The sequence below is a fragment of the Mycothermus thermophilus genome (genome assembly GCF_041956435.1).
Source record: "Mycothermus thermophilus strain CBS 625.91 unplaced genomic scaffold VTJ04scaffold_6, whole genome shotgun sequence".
NCBI lineage: Eukaryota > Fungi > Ascomycota > Sordariomycetes > Sordariales > Chaetomiaceae > Mycothermus > Mycothermus thermophilus.
In genome coordinates this window covers 3,047,431-3,068,964 of record NW_027191432.1, presented here as the reverse complement: position 1 = coordinate 3,068,964, position 21,534 = coordinate 3,047,431, and the positions used below count along the sequence as shown (strand labels likewise).

The window sequence follows — 21,534 nt, the reverse complement described above, 5'->3', positions numbered from 1 at the left end:
GTATCTTCATTTACGTAACCAAGTCCGATCTCCTTTTACCTGTGCAGTGCCGTTATCATGCACGACAGTTTTGACCACCTCATGTGCCGTGGTGCTATCTGCTACAAAGATGGGTAACATTGTCCCTTCCTTGCTACCAACTACCAGGTAGTCAGCAATCCTCCCCAAGGTTCATCGTCATAGCCAGGCATTAGCTCCCCAGAACCTAGATTCAAGAAATGAACAGATCCGGTGGCAACGTCTCGTCAGCCATAAAGGATGTGCCAACGAGGTAGAAACGATCTGAGTTAAGGAGGGGGATAGCTTGGACACCGAAAGTTCCAGGCGATGACGAGTCAGCCGGTCAGAAACGGTGTGGATGCTTGGCAGAAATACCACCTAGCCTGGGAGGTACATTTGTGGTGATGAGGGGGGAAGGTGGAGTTGGGGTAAAGCAAGGTTTGGATGAGAGTGGGTCTCTGTGCTGGGAGCCATCATGGATCTGTGGCTTGGGGTGGCCGTGGCTGTGTTCCAATCGCACGGGTTAGGGTTAAGTGGTTAATTAACCTGTCTGCTGCGACGCGTTGAACGCGTCCCCAGGCTGTGTCGCATGCCTGGGCATCCACCTCTCACCTCTTCCGGTCCAACCCCAACTCAGCACATTGACACTTCGATTCAGTCTGACGCCGACCCCAAAACAACAACCACATCGAGCGTTGTTATTCCAACCAATTACTCATCCACCGTTTACAAGCCAAACAATCACAAATGTCAGACATCGAAAACGAAATGGACGTGGACGTCCCACCGTCCCACGACATTCGATTCTCGTCCGACAACACGGCCAAGGGCAAACGCAGTGCCGCAAATCTTCCCGTTGAGGCTGAAGACAGCCTTCCATGGTAAGAATCGACAATTCGTTTCTGTGGTTACCGGGTTGGCCTGCTGACAGTTCATTAGGGTTGAGAAGTACCGTCCAGTTTCACTCTCCGATGTCTCCGGCCACCAGGACATCCTCGCCACCATCAACAAGTTTGTCGATTCCAACCGGCTGCCACATCTTCTTTTCTATGGCCCACCGGGTACCGGCAAGACGTCAACCATTTTGGCTCTTGCCCGCCGAATTTATGGCCACGAGAACATGCGTCAGATGGTGCTCGAGTTGAACGCCTCGGACGATCGCGGCATCGATGTCGTGAGGGAGCAAATCAAGACTTTTGCCTCCACAAAACAGATTTTTACCCTGGGTGCTTCGACTGCGCGATCTGGGATTGCCGCATTCAAGCTCATCATCCTTGATGAGGCTGACGCCATGACCAACACGGCCCAAATGGCCCTTCGCCGCATCATGGAGAAGTACACCGCCAACACGCGTTTCTGCATCATTGCCAACTACTCGCACAAGCTGAGCCCGGCTTTGCTGTCTCGATGCACACGATTCCGTTTCAGCCCGCTTCACGAGCAAGACATTCGATCCCTGGTAGACAAAGTCATTGAGGAGGAGCACGTTAAGATCACACCCGATGCGACGGAAGCTCTGGTGCGCCTGAGCAAAGGTGATATGCGCAGGGCCTTGAACGTGTTGCAGGCTTGCCATGCATCGAGTATGTGCCCATTTCTGTCCTTTCGCAATGTTCATCATGGGCCACTTGCTGACAAGACGTAGGCACGCCGATGCAACCACGCGACGGCCCCAAGATTCCAGAGAGCGAAATCGTCCGCGAGACCATAACCACGGAAACGATTTACAACTGCGTGGCCGCGCCTCCTCCAGATGCGATCAAGAAGATTCTCAGCACGCTGCTCAGCACTAGTGACGTGACATCCTGCCTTTCCACCATCAACACTCTGAAGACATCCCAAGGGTTAGCGCTGGCAGACATCATCACGGCGCTTTCGGAAGAGCTGGTCAAGCTCGAAGTGAAGCCAGAAGTGATGATCACATGGCTCGAAACGCTCGCAGATATCGAACATAGGGTATCAAGTGGCGGCAACGAGGCGATACAGACATCGGCGTTGGTCGGAGCGATACGGAACGGGGTTGAGCTGATGGGATAACGAAGAGGAAACGGTACGTCGAGGGGAATGTCCAAGAATCTGCCTAGCTCCCGATCTCTGCGCACGTTTGCTTGGATGACGGGTGGGATTGTGGGAGTGTCAAGGGTGGCCGAAAGGGAGGTCCGCGCTCCACAGGCTTTGGATCAGCTTTGCGGGCTTTGTCGACACCAAAACAGCCTATCATTGCTGCTAGATAATGGCACGTTTGCTGGGCTATTTTGGTCAGACACCATGGGATTACTCGGTGGAGCTCATCGCAGATCTGGTCGCGCTGGAAGGCGTGGCTTTTCTTCCCTCGACCCGCGACCGACATGGTCATCATGAGGATTGATCAGGGTTCATGACTGGGAGTTTGTCGTGTCTCCATGTCTGACTAGTGCTGGAATCAGATCAGAGAACAGTCCACAAATCCCGGACTGAACCCCAACGTGAGGTGTAAACTGGGCAATATCAGATACCCCGAAAAACTCGTTTATTCCGTGCCCGAAACAAAAAGGTCGAGGAAGTGCTACAGCGTTATGGTCAATTTCCACGCTTTCTCTCGCGCCTAGGTAGAGAGGCATCCCAGTCCGTCACCCAGAAACGCCCAATATGCCGACATGACCTACCTAGGAAGGCATCCATGTGTGTACATGCCCGCACCGGAGGAACGTTCTGCCACTTTCTGGGGTCTCTGACACGAGGCTTGGTTCTCTTCCGACCCATTCTCAAAATGGCTGCATTAAATATACAGCCCACCAACGCACCACTTTTTCTCTTGTACGCAAGTCGAACATTTGCGCTTCTGGTTTTGTCCTATGGAATGTGAACGATGCCAGAGACCGTCATCTCCAAACTCTCACCAGGCTCTTGGTAAGATCCTGTCAGTAGGATTTCGCCAAAGGAGCTGGTTTTCGTATGAGCAGACGGTTCTCCACAGACTTGGTAGGCTGTGCAGTAGTATTCGGCGTCCAATAAGGTTAGTATCCTTCCAATATTGGATGCGGTATGTGAGCCATGCGCTGGCGTTTGGCGGTGCGTGGGAGGCTCTCAATACTGGTCTCCAAAGGCCCGAGGCATAATGGTCAGCTTGAGGTGACGGTGTGACATCCACACCGACGGCTGAAATGCCAGGCGCAGCCCTAGCTGTGGCCCCCAAAAGACTCGCCAACCCAAGGCCAAAGTTAATCGTATCGCAGCAGACGCCCAACCACCTAATGCACACACGGTACATGTGTTGTGGAGGTATGTCTGTACGTACATGGCTCAGTTCATGCGAGGCTTTCTACGAAGATCTCTGATCTAATGGGGCATTTCAAGTCTTCTGTCCCTTGGGAATCCACAACACAGCCTTTACAATTAGCAAATGCCTTGAGCCAGTCAACCAACATCTAATTACAGCACCTGCCTCATGTAGCAGGTCGTGGCTTCGGTGCTTTTCCGGATGCTGTCAACGTCGGTCCAGTTTCCAGAACTCATGAGCCGGCCTTGCTTGGTTTGTTTGTTTTCTGTTTTCATAAAGGGAAACGCGGCTCAAGCGCGAACCCAAAACTCCGGGTACCTGCATGTACGGCACAGCAACCCTTGTGTGTTGCGTGACGAAGAATGGGAGGGCCGCTTGAACGGTGACTCCGCTAGAATGGAAGGCTTACTGCGCCTCCAAACGGACACCACCCATGTTGTCTGACCGTCTGGGAATTGAACCTGTAAACTTATGAGTCTCCTGCGTTCATGCCACATTCGCTCGCGTGCAGGATGTCAGCGTCAACCTGCCAATTGCGGGTGTTTGCATGGCAAGGCTCTGGGATTCCGAGTTGAGCCAGTTTGTCAGGTGTTGAGGCTGAGAACTCCACCTGATCGGGCAATGAAGACATTGATATGATTGGGTTGAAATGGATAACTAGTAATCTCCGAATGTGCGAATCTGCTCTTGTGGGGGTTCGGCAGGCTGTGTAAGGGCTGTGGTAACAAGTGCTTGTAAACCAAGGGTTGAAGCCTGGTCAGCACCTATATATGGAGCGTGGAATTCCAGACACCTAGGACGCCTTGTTGAATTTGGCTATCTTCAGTGTGCGCTAAGGCACTATCAGCCAAATTTTTGAGAAGCCTTGCTTCTCGGTTCATTCTTTTTCCGCTTGTTGACTTCCGCGCCCTTTCGCTCCTCGCTACCATGCCGCTCGTTCGCTCCACAGCGGCCCTGCTCCTCATGGGAGCTGTGGCCTCTGCTGTCATCTTGCCTGATGACAACCGTGCCGTTCACCTTGATGGAGTCGTCCGCTACCCCGTGAAGCCGCGGTACGGCGGCCCAGTCTATGGCAAACACTCCAAACGGCAGATCGAGACGGACACCTTCGCCAAGCAGAGCGGCACCCTGTACACAATTGATATCACCATCGGCACCCCGGGCGAGACCGTCCCTGTTCAGTTTGACACAGGCTCTTCGGAGCTTTGGGTCAACCCTGTATGCTCCAAGTCTACCAACCCAACATTCTGCAGCGCCCAGCCGCGATACACCAACTCGACCACCATCCAGGAGCTCGATTTCTATGGCTCGGTCGTATACGGAACTGGCTATGTCGATTTCCAGTATGTAGTCGACTACGTCTCTATTGGATGTAAGTACACATGTAGCCGTTGGTTGGATTCTAGCCTGATATTAACTATGACTCCACCCCAGCGGCCAAGATCACTCAGCAGATCTTTGGTGTTGCCTACGACAGTGCTCATTCGGTTGTCGGCATCATGGGTGCTGGTCCTGAGCTGGAGGGATGGGACAGCCCATATCCCCTCCCCATCGACTCACTCGCAAGCCAAGGCTTGATCAACAGCCGCGCCTTTAGCATGGACCTGCGCGGCTTCAATACGGACCGCGGCTCGGTCATCTTCGGTGGCATTGATGTCCGCAAGTACAAGGGCAACTTGAAGAAGCTTCCCATCATCCCTGCTGTGGAATCTCCTGATGGCTGGACCCGCTTCTGGGTCTACCTCAATGGCATCTCCATCAACCAGCCCAATGGCAACGTCGTCGAGGCCTACTCTACGCCTTCCGGCAGCAAGGGTCAGCCAGTGCTCCTTGACAGCGGCTACACTCTGAGCGCTCTGCCAAAGGCCATTGTGGACAAGATTGTGGAGGCTTTCCCATCAGCGGAATATCTGCCGGACGAGGAACTGTGGTTGGTCGACTGCCTTGATCCGGGCCAGGGCGGTTCTTTGGACTTCACCTTTGGTGATAAGGTCATCAATGTCCCGTACTACGACTTTGTCTGGCATGCCCCAGTTACACCCCAACTTTGTGTCTTGGGCGTCTTTGTGGATGGTGAGCATTTCCCGACCCACCTCGGATCAGTAGCATGCTGAGATATTTGCTAACATAAACGTGGCTTAGACTTCCCTGTCCTTGGCGATACCTTCCTCCGCTCTGCTTACGTCGTGTATGACTGGGACAACAGGGAGATTCACCTTGCTCAATCTGTGGATTGCGGAACTGAGCTGGTTGCCATTGGCAAGGGCGTGGACGCCGTGCCTAACATCGAGGGCAAGTGTGGTACGGACGACACTGAGTCGTCGACTACCTCGGCTGTTCCGGAGAGCACCACGGTCGTTGAGAGCACTACCGTCGTTGAGAGTACGACGGTGGGTGAGACCACGACGGTGCTTGAGAGTACTACCGTTGTTGAGAGTACCACGGCCGTTGAGAGCAGTACAGAGGTTGAGAGCACCACCGTCCCTGGCTCCTTCATCAGCAGCAGTACCTCGTCCGATTCATTCATCAGCAGCACTGAGACAGAAGCATCGACCACCAGCGAGCCGCCCAATAGCAAGACCACGTACATTACGTCTGAAGTGGTGACAGCAACTACGACTGTATGCCCAGAGACGACGGGCACGTATACCATTACCAAGACCCTGACTTGCCACGCCTTGCCGTCATGCCCGTATGGCTCTACCACCAAAGAAACTGTGACCGTGACCGTCACGCCGATCCCCGACCCCGAACGCACTACTCACATCGTGCCTGGCTGCACACCTGGAGCCCCTGGTCCTAGCAGCTGCATCCAGTGCAGCCCCGGGGTGAGCACACCGACGACGCTCACCTACACCACCGTTTCTTCTGAGGCAGGCTGCCAGAAGGGCGTTATCGACTGCCCTGGTCTGACCACGGCCACCCACCACACTCATCACACGGCCACTCCTTCACCGACCACGACTAGTGTTGTGGTTGAGGCTGGCGCCGCTCGTGCTGGCGCGGGACAGATCCTGGGCGCTTTGGGTGTGGGCGCGTTGGTGATGATTCTGATGGGCATGTAATCTGATGGGTATTCATGCTCATTTCGACTTCCGCTTCTAATTCTAATGTGTAACGAGAGCCAGCCTATTGGCCTGGTATCGTGATTTTGGGATCAAATTTTCTTTCTTTCTCAGATAATAGACCTTGGGGCCCGGGAGCACGCTTGTAAGGCCGGGCAAGCGTCCACAGCAGAATCCGTATCGTACTCCGTATTAATTCATTTCATTCAACATCTTGTCAATCCGAGGTCTTGTCCCGCGTCCCAGCTCTTGCTCATGTCAAGCGTGAAGCCCGGCAGCGAGAATCTTCTTTGGGTTCCGCCCTATGCCCCTCCGAATTTCTCACAATCCTCAAGTTCCGTTGATGAACAGCTTCAGAACAGCTGAGGCGTGTACTCCATACAACCCTACCGTATGCATAGGATGATTATCGCCATCGGGTAACCAGGCATTTGTGGTATTAGTATCTCGTCATCATGGCTTGTGTCGCCATAGTACTATCTGTCAAAAACGCTGTGTCCAGAAAAATGGATGTAAGACCAAGTTGGCCTCGTCGTTCCCAGTTTCGCCACCAAACACCAATGCACAAACTGTGTGTCAAGAGTTCCGGAGTTCAGAATTGGCTAGCCACCCATCCACTTCCATCGTTACCAAGGATCTAGGATGCGCTGGGGATGGCATTGGCTTGGGATGGGAAAATCCCGGTCAGCCAATATGGGTGAAGGTGGTGCCGGACAGGCTGATTGCAACCCCATGCAAAGCGAGCCCGCAGCCAAGACTGCAAGAACAAACCAGACTGGGCGGCGAAGCGACAATCCAAGGTCCCGATATGACTTGCCGATGCACCTTAAGTCCTGGGAGGTGTGGCCAGCGGCGGTTCGCGGCCCGATACAGTTTCGATAGTGCGCACCTCCAAGTCGACCCTCTAGACAGAAAGCTATGGGTATGGTACATGGTACGGGTATGGTCCTCCACGTCAAGAGTTCCACGCCAGCGGGTCGGTGGGGAAGTTTCTGAGAGCCGCAAAGGAGGAGGTAGTAGTCCGTCCTCCGTAGTAGCTTTAGATAGGGACCAAGGTAGGTTGCTGAGAGATCTGGGACGCTGAGGCACCTAGATCCAACTAAATAGCACTCGATATTGGCCTTGCTCAGGGCAGCTGAAGCAAAGCACACACAGTCTTTGTGGCCTTGATTTGGGCTGATCAACTCCCGAGCCAGCTTCCCGACCTCTTCCAGAACGAAGAAGTCGCTGGGCGGGCGCCTGCATGGCGCCCGCGTGGACGCTTGGCTTTCCCGCCTGCCCTGGCCGCCCCTGGCTTCCAACCCCAATTCAGGTTGGCTCCAGGCGAATCCCCGTTTCCCCCGCATTCTCAACGGCTTTCCGGCGCGTCTTGGCGCGTCGCGGCAGCCAAAGTGGGCCAGAGAAATATCTGCCGGGCCAAACGAACAAACGCCGTGGCCGTCTGGCGGCCAGTGAGAGTCCCAATCAAGGAGGTTCTACCATCCTTTACCATTTGTGTTTTCCTTCTGGCCGACCATCAGCACAGGTTGGCGTCATTTTCCTGGGAACCACATATATCACAGTGACTGGGGAGGGGCCTGTGTTTCTCAGGATCTGGAAGCGCACGGAGAACCCCGTACCTTCTAGCGCCGGATGTTGGATCCAGTTCGGCTAACTTCTCAACCAGGACCGGACATGGCGTCCATCGCCGGGTTCGCCGGGGGGCCGTCCGGGAATGTTTTCCCCAGAGAGCCAAGATTGTGTAGTATTCTGCCATATGCATCAGCTTAGCAACCAGGATGAAAGCAAAGCGGGGGTTGGGATAGCATCCCCATGCAATGCTACCGTCGGTCCAGATCCAGCTTCCACGTGTGGACTTTTCCATGTGTCAAATCCTGTAAATAATAAGGCAGAGTGACCCTTCCCGCGTCCCTCGTTTCTTGAAGCCTTCTTTTTCTCCCCTGCGTGATGCTGTTTGGGTGTTGCGTCTTGGGTGGCCCAGGCGTCCCTTGATCATATTTGACCTGACGACACCGACCATCTCACTTCATCACCATGGATACGGAAAAGGGGACTGGTGAGTAGAACCGCCATCGGAACCTTCAAAAGCTGTGCTGGGCTTTGGCCTGTATCTGACATGCCCCATTAGCTCAACACGCCGATCGGCAACGAAAGGACTCAGTCCGCGATGGCGATGTCACTGACGCCAGCGTGCCTGACTCTGAGCTCGAGTGGAGCGAAGAGGAGGAGCGGGCGCTCCGACGCAAACTCGATTGGCACATGGTGCCGCTGATCACGTTGCTCTACATGCTCTGCTTCCTGGACCGTATCAACATTGGCAACGCGCGCATCCAGGGAATGGGTGACGATGTTGGCCTCAACGAAGGCGTGCGGTTCAACTGGGCTCTCTCCATGTTCTACATCGTCTACCTGATGGTGGAGATTCCCAGCAACATCCTTCTCAAGAAATACGGGGGTCGTTACTACCTGCCATTTCTTGTGTGTGGGTTCGGGTTGATCTCTTTGGCTACGGCCTTTGTGCAGAACTTCGCCGGTCTCATGGTGTTGCGCGCATTACTGGGCATCTTCGAGGGCGGCGCGTTTCCGGGGCTGGCCTTCTTCCTCAGTTGCTTCTACAAGCGGAATGAGCTGCTCTTCCGCATGGGCATCTATGTGTCAGCTGCTTCCATCGCCGGCGCCTTCGGCGGCCTTTTGGCTGCGGGTCTGTCCAAAATCCCAAGATGGGGTGCGCCGGGCGCTCCGATCCATACCTGGCGCAACATCTTCTTCTTCGAAGGCCTCATCACCATCATCGTGGGCTTGCTCGCCCCAATCTGGATGCCTCAATCGCCTACCGAAGCAAAGTTCCTGACACCACGCGAGCGTCGCATCGCTGCTGAGCGCCTCAACCGCGAACATAAGGCCGACCCCAAAGAGGGTGTCACATGGAAGGACATCAAGCGCGCCATCCTCTGCATTCACAACTACACCTGCGCCTTCGGCTTTTTCCTCATCAATATCACTGTCCAGGGCTTGTCCGTCTTCCTTCCCAGCATCCTGAAGGACCTTGGATGGACCGATACCCAGGCTCAACTCTACTCCGTCCCTCCCTACGTTGCTGCCTGTCTTGTCGCTATTGCCATCGCCTATGCTAGTGACAAGACCCATCAACGAGGCATCTGGCTAGCCTCGTTCGCGTGCCTTGCCATCGTCGGATTCGGAATTCTGCGCTGGGCCGAGGCACCAAACATTCGCTACATGGCCGTCTATTTTGTCACCGTTGGCGCTTTCCCCGGCGGCCCGGGCTTCTTGTCTTGGGCGATGAACAGTAGGTTTACCTCATGGGCACCCTGACTTGGTTCTCTCCATGCTGGCAGCATCTTACTAACGAAACTTCTATAGACTCTGCCGGCCCATCCGTTCGCGCGGTAACTTCAGCTTACGTCGTCACATTGGGAACGATCGGTGGAATTGTTGCCACGTACGTATTTACTCATCATTACCCCCAATGGAAAGGACTGCGCTCACGATAGATTAGGTGGACCTACATCCCCATGTATCATGGACCCAGGTACTACGCTGGCCATACCATCAACTTCGCTGGACAGATCGGTGTGCTCATCCTGGCGTTGTTTGGTATCTTCTACTGCCGCTGGGAGAACAAGGCTCGCGCCGCCGGAAAACGGGACCACCGCCTCGAGGGCCTGACCCAGGAGGAGCAAGAGGCCCTGGGTAGCCGTCACCCCAACTATCGGTACTGGATCTAAAATGGATGGTAGGGAGATGAAGCGTTACTCATGATACTTGTTTTTTATCGCTCGTTGTGGAAAGGGATATTCAACAGTGGTCCTAATGGATGTGGAAAAGGGTGGTTCTGGGATTCAATGTCACAAGACTTCCGACTGAGGACCCTGAGAGACCGCCTACGCGACGGATGACTTGGATAGTTGTTTTCTCCAATGATGGGATATATGATTGGTACAGGATTTCCAGATACGCTAACCAACGCCAAAATGATACCATCTTTTCTATCTGGCTCAGCCTTCGGTGTCCTCGCTATTTTCTTGTGTAAACCTTTCCCTTTGTTCCCATAATAGCTCGGATATCATCTGCTCCTTAGTCCCTGTATCACCCGTCGCCTGACAATACTCGACTAAAGTTCTTTGGCCGTGGCGGTGGTCTAAGACCTGTTGCTGGTGTGTCATCTATTGGTGGATCTTCACTCATCGATGGACAGACTTTTGCCATGTTGGGTTCCGCTGGAATCGTGGTTTCGGGATTCTTGTTGATATGCTCAGAGGAAGCATCAAGTTCTTCCCGTATTGGTACGCTGCCCAAGTCAGCTGACTTTTGTGTGTATTGAAGTGGTATTTCGCCATCCTCCAAGTCTGCTTCGCGGCGATGGCCATGGCGCCGTGCATATTCTTCGGTACGTTGGTATCCGCCGGTCTTCCTTGTTCTCATCTTCTGGTACAATGGTCTCAGAGTCGGGATTGCAAGACAGATCAGGGCTACTGCAACCTCAGCACCAGCCCATATATAATATCTCGAATACCCGGCTACGTGAGACGAGTCAGCAGTGACAGGTAACGCGTTCGAGTAGTAGGTGACATACATGTGTGGTCTTGCTTGTTCGACCTTGCAAGCATAACTGTCCGTACAATACCACATGCTCCGGCACTATCAAAGAGTTAGGAGAACGCCCTGCTCAGGACGGAGTCGAAGTCGAATGACACTTACATGACGCCCAGGCTCATTCCGCCGGCGAGCAGGATCTTTTCGCGAACTGACATTTGCAATGACCAGACAAACATCCACGGAAACGCGGCAAAAAAGAAGTCGCAAGCGCTCGACCAGGCTTTGCAAGGTCAGTGTCATAATGTCAAAAGAAATATCAACACGCGGAACGTACCTCCTAAGCCTGAAGCAAGAGGAACGATGTCATACTTCCACGTTCCTGGTGTCCTGAAGACATCCCAGCTGGCTTTGACTGGCTCAGTCTGGTTCCAAATCATGACAACGAGAGCTAATGACGTTGCCACCGTGATGGCGATGAGAATCCAGAGAAGGATCCTCTGCTTCTGATGCGGCACGACTCGGATCAAGAAGAATCCCATCGACAGCTTGGCAAGGGCATTGCCACTGACGACGACCGAACTTGCAATGTACGACCAGAAGAGGGCATTTGAGACCTCATCTGGGCTCAATTCCATGAGGTTCCGGCCAACACCATGATGGACGGCAACTTGCATGCTAGTGGCGAAGCCAAGAAGCCAGACGAAGGTTGAAACGTATAAATAGTCTTCGAGGGCAAAGAAGCGGACGATACGGGTTCGAATGTAGACGCGAAGGGCCACGAATATCAAGGCAAATCCCGACATGCCCCAAAGGGCTAGGGACACTTGAGTGCCCCGTTGCATGGTGGCATCACGAGGTCAAAGTTGAGCGCGGTTTGTCGGAAACTCATGGGGTTGAGAAGACAGCATTTGGGTCCATGAGGTGGGAGGGCACAAAGACGCGCTGTGGTTTTGTTTCCAACCGCACAAGGAACGTTCTATTCGTCATTTTGAAATTGGGTATGGAAGTCGTTTCCGGGGCGCAGGATAGGACGGCTTGCATGAGACGGCACGAGTCGCTTAAGGATTGAAGGAGCTGGTCAGTGATGTGAAAACCAGGGGTGAAAGTTGGTTAGCGTGAATCTTGGTCCTTGAGCATGTTGGCGGGAAGCGTAGCCCAGCCTGCAGGTCGCACGCCAAGCAGGGGCACAGCACGCGGCGAACGGCCCGGGATGGTTCACCAATGCTTCCTTCTGTGACATGTTCCCGTCCAGAAAATTCTGACATCAACGGAAGACCTTCCGAACACACTACCTTATTAGAGTTAGCTTGAAGGCATCTTCGAGAGAGTTATGCCTCTACCTTAGCAGAGAGACAGGGTGGATGACCCTTCAGATCGATCATCCGACCAGTTCCGTGTGCACAGATACACAGATGCACGCCACAAACTTACAAGGACGCCTGCCACCAACCGTTCTCTGGCCCTGTCCCCCCGCCTTTGGCACCAAGGTTTTGGCAATTATGCTGAATCCTAACGGATCTGCAGATCACACCAGATCCCGGCGGCGCAGACAATCCTCACGTCCAACCTTAATAATATCTGAATGCATCCTACGCGGTAGATGCATGCCTTGGCTTGGTCACGGGGGTCATACAAGTACCGTTGATAACACCTTAAGGGATCTACAAATAACATGGATCTTAAACTTGTTAAGATTGGCGGCCCGCTTACTGTACAGACATACAACGGGTGCCTCAAACATTGTATGCACACCGTATTATGTAGAAGCGAGGATCCGGTTGGCCCGGCGATGAGCTGAAGGGTCTTAGGTCCCAACGGCAAACGCCGAACTTTAACATCTCTGAGATCCCTCCGGTATAACGAAAGAATGGCGGTCTAAGAAGAAAGTCATACACAAACTAAAAAAGGAATGTGGTAAGTCATAAGTCCCTGCCGATGTGACTGTCTTCCAACAGGCGTTGTCAACAGCGTAGCCAACGTACCTATCATCCCCTGGCTCCTTGCATCGACTTGAAAGAAGCTCATTTTATAGACGCCTTGTCTAAGGAACTGTCTCAAAGTGCAGGTAAACAAGGAGAAGATGGCCCCTTCGTACCGACTGAGTATTGTCCGCCGGCTGTTCTGAGCCGTTGGCAAGCATCATGGGAACTCCTTCAGAAAAACCTAGGCCTTGATCCAACCGAGATGGTACATGCATCCCAGATTGATCGTCTGTCAGATAATTCTTTGAGAAATGCTGGGAGTGCATGTCTTGGCCTGGCTTGTATTGCTGAGACAATGGGCTTTGATGCACCGCACCCTGGATAGCCTAGAGGGTAAACAAAGAAGTGTTGTCCACGATTGCGGTGGGGTTTTTGTGAACCACCGTCGACAATACCTTAAACAACGTATGTAATAGTTTAAATTTGCTGCATGTTGTTGTTGACAGATGCACATTGTTGTGTCTGCTGCCAGCCTTGACTCATTTTGTTGATAGGCATAGCGTGGCAGCACGGGTGATCAGCCTGATAAGTAATGAACTACAAGCAAACACACAGGCAGCGACAGCTGTCAGCTCTTGAGTTAAAGAGATTTGACGCACTCAAGTCTGTAGTTGATATGTGTGGTGAATGGGGATGCAGGACTTTTTTGTTCGGCGTGATGCTGAAATCCGGGTTCGATCGGTTCCTTCGGCGCCAGCCCGACGTTCGCCTCCGAGGCCTCCGGGTGGGGCTCCGGGACAGACCCACCTCTCCGGACATCGCCGGCCGGCCCCTAAGTGACTCCACACCCCCGGTGATTTTCAACAACAACAACCACAACATCCGGAGGACCCGCATTCTCCGGGGTCCGCTCGGACCCGCTCCGCGCTCCGTCGGAGAACACCAGAGGAAAATAAGAAAGGATCGCCGGCACGTTCTTCATCCTTCTTTTCTCCCTCTCTTCTCTCCCACCTGCGTCGTGGAAATTTTGTTGGTCGAGCATACAGCGATCAACAACACAGCAGCACACCATGGCAAGCCGTCATCCCGACCATCAGCGGCCCACATACCATCGGCTGCTGGGACCAGTCGAACCGTGGCAGCGGTTCGACGCTTTCAACGCTGTAAGTGCGACCACGACGTCGACGCCGCGAAAGGCCCCTCCCCCTCGCCACGAACAACCGCTCCCGCTACCGCAGAAACTCCTCCCGGAGGCGGCGAACACCTCTCCGCCACAAGATCATGAGCTCACTAACAAAACCTTTCTGACACAGGTCGAATGGAACATCGTGGCACCCCACGTGGGCGTCTGGATCAAGGTCCTTGGGGAGAAGGCGTCCGCCCCGAGTGACCTCCCTCCCTGGCCATTCTTCGTCGTCGGCCCGCTCTCGCTGATCAGAGAGATCAGCAACCTTGGCAGCAATGCTCTTGATGGTAAGATCTCATCCTCTTTACCTTTTTTATATTAAAAACAAAAAGAAAAAAGAAAAAAAGGAGGGGACAGGAAAGAAAAAGAGAAGAAAAGAAGAAAGCCACTGCTCTCAGAAAGACTTCAAAGGACGCGGACCTAATTGATCAATAGAGGAAATTGAGCGCATCCGCCGCGCCGCCCGGGATCCACACACCGCCCAAGATGCTGATGCGCTCCGCGTCGTAATTTCCTGGAGCTTGAAGACGGCCCCGTTCTGCCTTTGGGCAGCTCAGCAGGAAAGAGTGAAGCTGTCTGCTGATGCCGGTCTGAAAGCCAGTGATGCGATGGGCATACAGAATATCCCAGGGAACATCGGTGACCCACTGGACACCATCGATGAGATCGAGGCCTTCACCAAGAATCCGGCCAACGCAGACCTCGTCAAGTTTACGGCGCTGCGTCTCCACCTTCTCAAACTGCGTAGATCCAGTGACCCGGGCACCGTCGAGTACTTTGAGGACCTCCAGAGCATGGCATTGGAGAGGCCGTGGCAAGCTGATGGGCCCGTGGCGAAGACTGCTGAGGTTTTGGAACGCTTGTGTAACGGGTACTGTATCGCAATCGACCCATTACATCCAGCGCTCCACGTTGCCCAAAGTCTGACGGCTCTCAATTTCTTTTACTTTGACCGCCTCAAGCTGGTTCCGGCAAACTCCCCTGATTGCGCTCAGTGGATCGGAGACCGTCGGGAACTCACCAACCGTCGCAACGAAGTGATCCGTTTGCTTCGTGAAACCGGGCGCGAGGCCCTCGTCACAGAGCTGCTCAAATGTCGGTTCAACATTGATAGCTGGTTTCCCGGCAGCTATCCCCGTTTAACCGCCGTCATTGCGGATGGAGCACCTCAAGCACGCAAGATCAGTGTTCTTCTTGGAGACGAAGCGACTCCATTGGCTGCTCTATCGGTTTCTTCGTCCGCTTCATCTGAAGAAGGCCTCTTCGTTTCACAGGACTCGGATTCAGAGCTTCCCGCATCGCCACCGAAGCCTTCGCCCTCGAAACCAAGTTCCCAGGGCCTTGAACATGGCAATACGTTGGCTCAGACAACCCAATCCGCCGTTCCTGGCGGAACGCAAGCCAGCGTCAGCAAGGCTACGAACCGAAACCCCAAGAAACGTGCAAAGAAGAAACAGCGTCAGGAGGCCAAAGAAGAAGAAGAAGAAGAAGAAGAAGGGATATTATCCACGGCAACAACGGAGACTCAGTCAACAAATCATGCCATCACAAACACCCATACAGGCAAGCAGGGGGGCAAGGCGGGCCCTGCTCAGAGCCTCGATGCTGGTGGCTTTGGTGCCTCCATAACGTCAACCAAGTTGGGGCTTTCTCTCAGTCCCAAGACAAAGATGACAGCCTCGGAAAAGAGAATTCTCGCCGATGTGGCGAAGAAAGTTCTGGCAGCCATGCCACGCAGCCCAACGGACGAACAAGGCGAGGCGACCATCCCACAGGGTCCAGACATGGCAACGACCGACGAGCCAGGAAACCCCATCCCCAAAGACGACCTTCCACAGACATCACCTGGCCCCTTTACAGATGTCGAGGTCCCGAAGGTCCATCTACCTGATACGCATGATACCCACCCCGCTGTGGCTGTTGGCGAAGCCGACCCTCGGACCCCCCGTAAGCGCTCCCAAGAGCCCCCAAACCGCACCAGCTGCCGATGACCCCCCCTCATCTTCCCTCGACCCTACGGCCAAAAACGAAGAACATGATCCTCAGAAGGCTGCCAAGGAAGCCGAAAAGGCCCGCCGCAAAGCGAAGGAGCAGCGGCGCAAGGAGCGGAGGCGTCTCGAGAAGGAAGTCGAGGCCCAGAGGCAGCGTGAGAAAGAGGCAGCGCGGGCGAAGGCGCGTGAGGAGAAGCGACGGAGGGAAGAAGAGCGTAAGCAGCGAGAGCGCGAACTCCAAGAACAGAGGCAGCGTGCGGCGGAAGAGCGCCGCCGGCAACACGAAGAAGAGAAACGGAAACGGCTCGAGCAAGAGAAGAAACGGGAGGAGATGGCTCGTGAGAAGCAGGAGCGGGAGCGGCAGTTGGCAGCAGCACGCGCCGCGGCAGAGGAGGCCCGTCAGGAGGAGATGCGGTGGGTTGAAGAGGCACGCAAGCGGCAAGAACGCCTGCTCCAAGAGCAAAAACGGGCCGCCGTTGAGGAAGCTCATCGGAAAGAGATTCGACGCATTGAAGAAGCACGCAAGCGGCGCGAGCATGAAATCCAGGAGCAGAAACTGGCTATGGCAGAGAAGGCTTGTCTCGAGGAGATGCGACTGAGGGAGGAAGAGCGGAATCAGCTCGAACGTCAGCTCGAGAAGCAAAAGCGGGCCGCGGCGGAGCAGGCAAAACGAGCTGCGGCACAGCAAGCCCATCGTGAGGAGATTCAACGCAGGGAAGAAGCCCGCAAGCAGCGCGAGCGTGAGCGCCTGGAGCAACAACAGCGCGAAGCAGACTGCCGGCGTCGACAGCAAGAGGAAGAGGAAAAGAGGCGGGTTGAGCAGGAGAGAGTATGGGAGGCAGAGAAACGTGAGATGCGCCAACTGCAAATGGATGCAGTACGCGCCGCGGCAAACGATGATGCTCAGCGTGAAGCTGCTCGTAAAGCTGCTCTCGAAGAAGCTGCGCGTCCTTCCGTGGAAGTCAGCGATCAGGGCTCTGAAGCAGTTAAGGCTGAGCAGAAGGCGCAAGAGACAGAGCAGGAGGATCTCCAAGACGAAGAGGAAGATCTAGAGATCCAGATAATTTGCCATGAGGAAACAACACCACTGCCCGTCTGCCAAATCCAGGGAGAACTTCAGCATGCCACCACAAAAGGCCCAGCCATCGAAGACACTCGTTCCGAGGAAGCGCGCCTCGACAAGGAGCTCCGAGAAGAAAACGGCCCGCACGAGGACTAGGACACTCGACAGGCCCAAAAATCTCACACGATCCCTCCCGAAGACGAGGCCCGCGATTCAAGTGTCAAGTCAGATCCAACTCTTGCACACTTCCGGCGCGAGCGGAACAATCTGGATGCGCTTAAAACTCAACTCCTCCAAAAGGAAAAAGAACTCCTTAAGAAGCAAGCTGGACCCCTGGATCCCGATTCTGAGCACGAAGTGACACGTCAACTGGAGGAGCTCCGCCTGGAAAAGGAAGAAGAAGCCAGGAGCAGAGACGCACTTTACGACCTTGATCGACGTGAGAAAGATCGCCGCAAGAAAAGCGAACGAGATGAGCAAGCGCACGACATTGACGCTCCCTCTGCCGATAAGACTGAGGAGCCATGTCCGTCCGGCCCAGGCAGTGGTCCGGACGACACCGGAGGCGGCCCTGTTGACGAGAGCTCTCATCTTGACCATACCCCTGATGACGAAGGTCGCAGGGAGAATGTGGCAGACACCAACCATGATCATCCCACGAAAAAAGAAGGTCCTGTTGTCGAAGAAGCGCCTCAAACCGAGGAGTCCAGCCACCACCAGGAAGCTCAACGTGTTCCACAGCCACAGGTTGATGACGAGGATCAACCTACATGGAATGACCGGAGCTTCATGACACATCATCAGGCTCCTTCCATCCCCACGAACCCTCGCCAGACAGCATACAACTGCAACGGCCAGGATACCCAGGTTGATCAAGGTCGAAGCCAACGCACCTGGATCTCTCACTACCCATATCGAGGTCAGCAGGTTCAGCACGCCGTCCAACAACCTACCCAGCTTCACTTCCCGCCCCCCATCCACAACCACTTCCACTATCCCGTCCAGTATGCTGCCCAGCACCCCCAACAGCACCTGATTCAACACCACGTCCAGAACCCGCTCCCGAACCCCGTGCAACCCCCAGCACAGGTGCAGAACTTCCAGGAGGCGCAGAGTCAAAAGTCTCCCCAACACCCTTTCGGCAACCTGCAAGCCAGCGGATCGAAGGACGATGCCCAAGCAACGAAGATCACCAGGACAAGGATGATGGACCTCCTCCTTGAGGAAAAGAAACTCATTGAAGAGATTAATGCAACTCACCAGCGTTATGGCCAAATCGACGCTCAGATTCACCAGTCCTTCGACAGCTTGGACAAGATCTTTGAGGAAGCCGACGGCAAGGTTCAACGCCTCCTGAAAATGCACGAGCGCCTCCGCCAGGCTCATGAAGAGCTCCGGGTCGCTCTTGGTAACTTATCAGCAACAACCGGAGCAGAGGGCTTGGCTAAGGCGGATGAGAACCCTTCACAACCACAAGTTAGGCAAGAGGACAATCACGTCCCCGGGTCCCTTGTGTCGCCCGAGCCTAGAATTGGCATCGCGCCTCCTCATCCTTCGCCCAGCGATGAACCCTATGACCATTCACGTCAAGCACCGTCCATCAAACAGTTTGCGCAGCCCGCTGCCACCAATACTAACAGCGTTCCGGACCAAGATGGGTTTTCGATCCCACTCGACGGTGCCGTCCAACAGCCAGGAAGGCATGCCATTCCTCACACTGGATACGCACCACAGTACCAACCCAACCTGATGTGGCATGGACAGTTCCAACACCACGCCGCCGTCCATTATCTGACGGGGAACCCATTCGCGTGGCAAGGCTATCATCCTGCTGAGCCATTCCCAACTGGCCACTGGCAGCCCCTGGGCAGCTACCTTCCGCAAAACCAATGGGGCCTTCCCCAGTAAGATCAGGGCGGCCAGTTCGGGCAGCAGGAGTATGATGGGTATGGGGAGCTAGGCCCCCGAGGTCTTGTGTCCCAGTCCCGGGAGGAGCACGAGGCGCAGGAAGAGACCGCAGGCATTCCTCGACAGTTACTGAACACTCCGCCGCGTGGCCACATCGCCCGGTCGCAGGCTGTTTCACTTGACAGGGCAAGGCTCAGCCAGGCTCGCAAAGGCCGTCGTAAGGCGTGGAAGTTCGATCGGTATGGCCCAATCATCGACTATCACTACTGACAGGATGCTTGCGGTTTCCGTCAACCAGTTCGTTGACCTTGACCGTGTGGTAGAGGAGGTTGGGGAGGCCCGAGACGTTGGTTGTGAACAAGATGGATAATGGGAGAGGGATGGGGGATGGGCGAATTTTCAGGGCATTGATGTGGGATCGAGCTCATCGAAAGGCACAATTAAAAGGAGACTGAACATAGGTGCTACCTAGGTAGTAGATAGACGTGATGTAAACCTGCCTACAGGATTACAAACGCAGATGAGATGACAACTGGATGATGCAGGACGGGATTAACCGTGACTGATGGACGTGTTCCCCAACGAAGATTTCAGGGTAATCTACCATATAAAAACGCTGTTTTTTGTTATTACTAATCTCTTATTTATTTATTTATTTTTTTTTGTTTTCCTGTTGTTTCTTCTGCTTATTTTCCTGGTCTTTCTGTGTTATTTTTTTTTCTGGTAAAAAGAAGCAAACACAAAATTAAGCAAGCGCTGGACACGGAACCAAGTTCGCTCACGGCCGTTTCCTGACTGTTGCACTGACACAAGCGGCAAGCCCAGGCTTGGTTTGAGCCCTGCCACCCCCGCGCAAAACAGCGGGGTTAAACCCCCAGTCCCTCAACGTTCTCCCACGCCATCGCTGGTGCAATCTGCAGCCGGCAGCCGAAGGGCACCGGACTTGGGCGAGGGCGAGGTTGTCGTCGTGGATACGGAGTGCTTGGATAACTTGGCGCTCTCGCCCCAGCGCCAATCAGCCTCCTCAGGTTCCAATGAAACCCTCGGTTCAGTTCTGTCCACAAGTCTGATCGCATTGCTCACCACCACCCTACGATAAAAACGTTTTTGTCACCGCTGTCATGTGCCGAAGAATCCCCCAACTGTCACCAGATTCCGATGGACTTGTGGCGAGCAGACTCTAGACTCTCGACTCCCTACAAAATTGACCAACCATCGTCCAGCTCGGCCCTCAAGATCGTGGGCTGATCTGAAAGGCGTTGTGCTGCATCTCGACGAGACCGTTTCCCAGCCGTTGCTTGGCCAGAACGCCGCCCAACACAACCATTCGACCTTTGTGGAGCGGCTAGCCCTCGGAACTTGCTCCGGAGGTCTCGGCACCTCTATCTTCGAGTGGTTGTCCTGTAGCAAGGCCAGGCTTCGCCGATCTGTGGAGAGGAGGTGGGGTTGTTCAGCAGGTCGTCTCGAGCCGGCGAGCAGAGGACTCCCGGACCTGACATCCCATCGGCGCCGGCATCGCGCGATCAACACAAGAATCGCAAGCTCCTTGCTACGACTACTACCGGTAGTTATCTAGCCCGGGCGCATGACGCCGCTTGTCGACAACACGCCCTGATTGCATACGGCGTACAGCGTTGGCTCGTCTTGAATACAAGCAGGCCAAGGCGCACTGGTCTTCACGGCCAACAGCTGTTCGCATCTTGAACCACATCCAGACTCCGCACCAACGCCGGCCGGGCGCCGCTCTCGTGCACACACAAATCGACCCCAATTTTAAGAGCCATCTGATTTTTCATCCGAACCCCCAACTCGCTTCTGCGCAGCCCATCAATCGCGACCGAAAGGGGCGCCTCCCGCAGCCCCAACCCGTCGGCATGTGCCGGCTCGTCGTCTTCAAGGGCACCTGCCCACACTGCTGCGAGCAGTTTACGTGGGAAGAGCTAGCCCAGCAGCTCAGCTGCCTCGAAGCAAAGAACAATGGCGCCTTCGGGTTATGCAAGGACGGCGCCGTCGTCGACGAGAAAGAGCACGACCAGGAATGCGATGCCTGCGCGGCAGAGCTGGAGGCTGATGAGGGCTACGATGGCGGTATGGACGAGGCCTTGGAGGCCCTGGAGGCGGCCAGCGCGGCATACAAGAAGAAAGCCGCTGACCAGGACCAAGAAGCCAGCGGCAAGCACAAGAACAAGAGGCAACGTATATCATGATCTCACGCATGAATGCCCGCGCGGCATCCGACCACGAAACAAGACACCGACGCATCGCGACATCCATACCGTACACCACCCGTCCAGACAGAACACGCGCAACCGACATGCGCATGAGAGGATTTGCCAACGGAGTATTACACTGAACGCCGACAAGACCAAAGACATTACCTGGGTCGGAACCCCAGCAGCGCCGAGCGTTATCGAAATGGATAGGGGCCCTGCTATGTTCAGGGACCTCATCAGAGCGAAGCAAACCAACCTGAAGTTTGGCGGTTTCGGAGGATACGTACTGGAGCATGTACGATTGGTGATATGACGACACGATGATTGAGATGAGTAATGACCATCAATGGACATGGGAACCAGGGACCGG

The 21,534-nt window shown here is 54.6% G+C and overlaps 6 protein-coding genes across 6 annotated transcripts; 4 read left to right on the top strand and 2 right to left on the bottom strand.

The window, feature by feature from the left end:
* Positions 1-747: 747 nt before the first annotated feature.
* On the top strand, positions 748-2,037 carry VTJ04DRAFT_9531 (uncharacterized protein; the record flags this gene model as incomplete). Its single annotated transcript, XM_069368089.1, has 3 exons — positions 748-881; positions 940-1,583; positions 1,646-2,037. The coding sequence occupies 3 exons, from the start codon at positions 748-750 to the stop codon at positions 2,035-2,037; spliced, it is 1,170 nt and encodes a 389-aa protein (XP_069216352.1).
* A 43-nt stretch (positions 2,038-2,080) lies between these two features.
* VTJ04DRAFT_9530 (uncharacterized protein) lies at positions 2,081-2,356 on the bottom strand (the record flags this gene model as incomplete). Its single annotated transcript, XM_069368088.1, has 1 exon — positions 2,081-2,356. One exon carries the CDS (start codon positions 2,354-2,356, stop codon positions 2,081-2,083), a length of 276 nt encoding a protein of 91 aa, XP_069216351.1.
* A 1,830-nt stretch (positions 2,357-4,186) lies between these two features.
* On the top strand, positions 4,187-6,324 carry VTJ04DRAFT_9529 (uncharacterized protein; the record flags this gene model as incomplete). Its single annotated transcript, XM_069368086.1, has 3 exons — positions 4,187-4,631; positions 4,694-5,332; positions 5,402-6,324. The coding sequence occupies 3 exons, from the start codon at positions 4,187-4,189 to the stop codon at positions 6,322-6,324; spliced, it is 2,007 nt and encodes a 668-aa protein (XP_069216350.1).
* Positions 6,325-8,358: 2,034 nt separating this feature from the next.
* Positions 8,359-10,070, top strand: VTJ04DRAFT_9528 (uncharacterized protein; the record flags this gene model as incomplete). The annotated part of the gene is made up of 4 exons (XM_069368085.1): positions 8,359-8,380; positions 8,453-9,631; positions 9,706-9,784; positions 9,842-10,070. The coding sequence occupies 4 exons, from the start codon at positions 8,359-8,361 to the stop codon at positions 10,068-10,070; spliced, it is 1,509 nt and encodes a 502-aa protein (XP_069216349.1).
* Positions 10,071-10,114: 44 nt separating this feature from the next.
* VTJ04DRAFT_9527 (uncharacterized protein) lies at positions 10,115-11,723 on the bottom strand (the record flags this gene model as incomplete). Its single annotated transcript, XM_069368084.1, has 5 exons — positions 10,115-10,359; positions 10,737-10,862; positions 10,919-10,983; positions 11,044-11,161; positions 11,216-11,723. The coding sequence occupies 5 exons, from the start codon at positions 11,721-11,723 to the stop codon at positions 10,115-10,117; spliced, it is 1,062 nt and encodes a 353-aa protein (XP_069216348.1).
* Positions 11,724-13,873: 2,150 nt separating this feature from the next.
* VTJ04DRAFT_9526 (uncharacterized protein) lies at positions 13,874-21,158 on the top strand (the record flags this gene model as incomplete). The annotated part of the gene is made up of 9 exons (XM_069368083.1): positions 13,874-13,966; positions 14,117-14,276; positions 14,425-15,776; positions 15,850-17,186; positions 17,262-18,947; positions 19,137-19,190; positions 20,188-20,343; positions 20,409-20,515; positions 20,584-21,158. 9 exons carry the CDS (start codon positions 13,874-13,876, stop codon positions 21,156-21,158), a joined length of 5,520 nt encoding a protein of 1,839 aa, XP_069216347.1.
* Between the last annotated feature and the right edge of the window lie 376 nt (positions 21,159-21,534).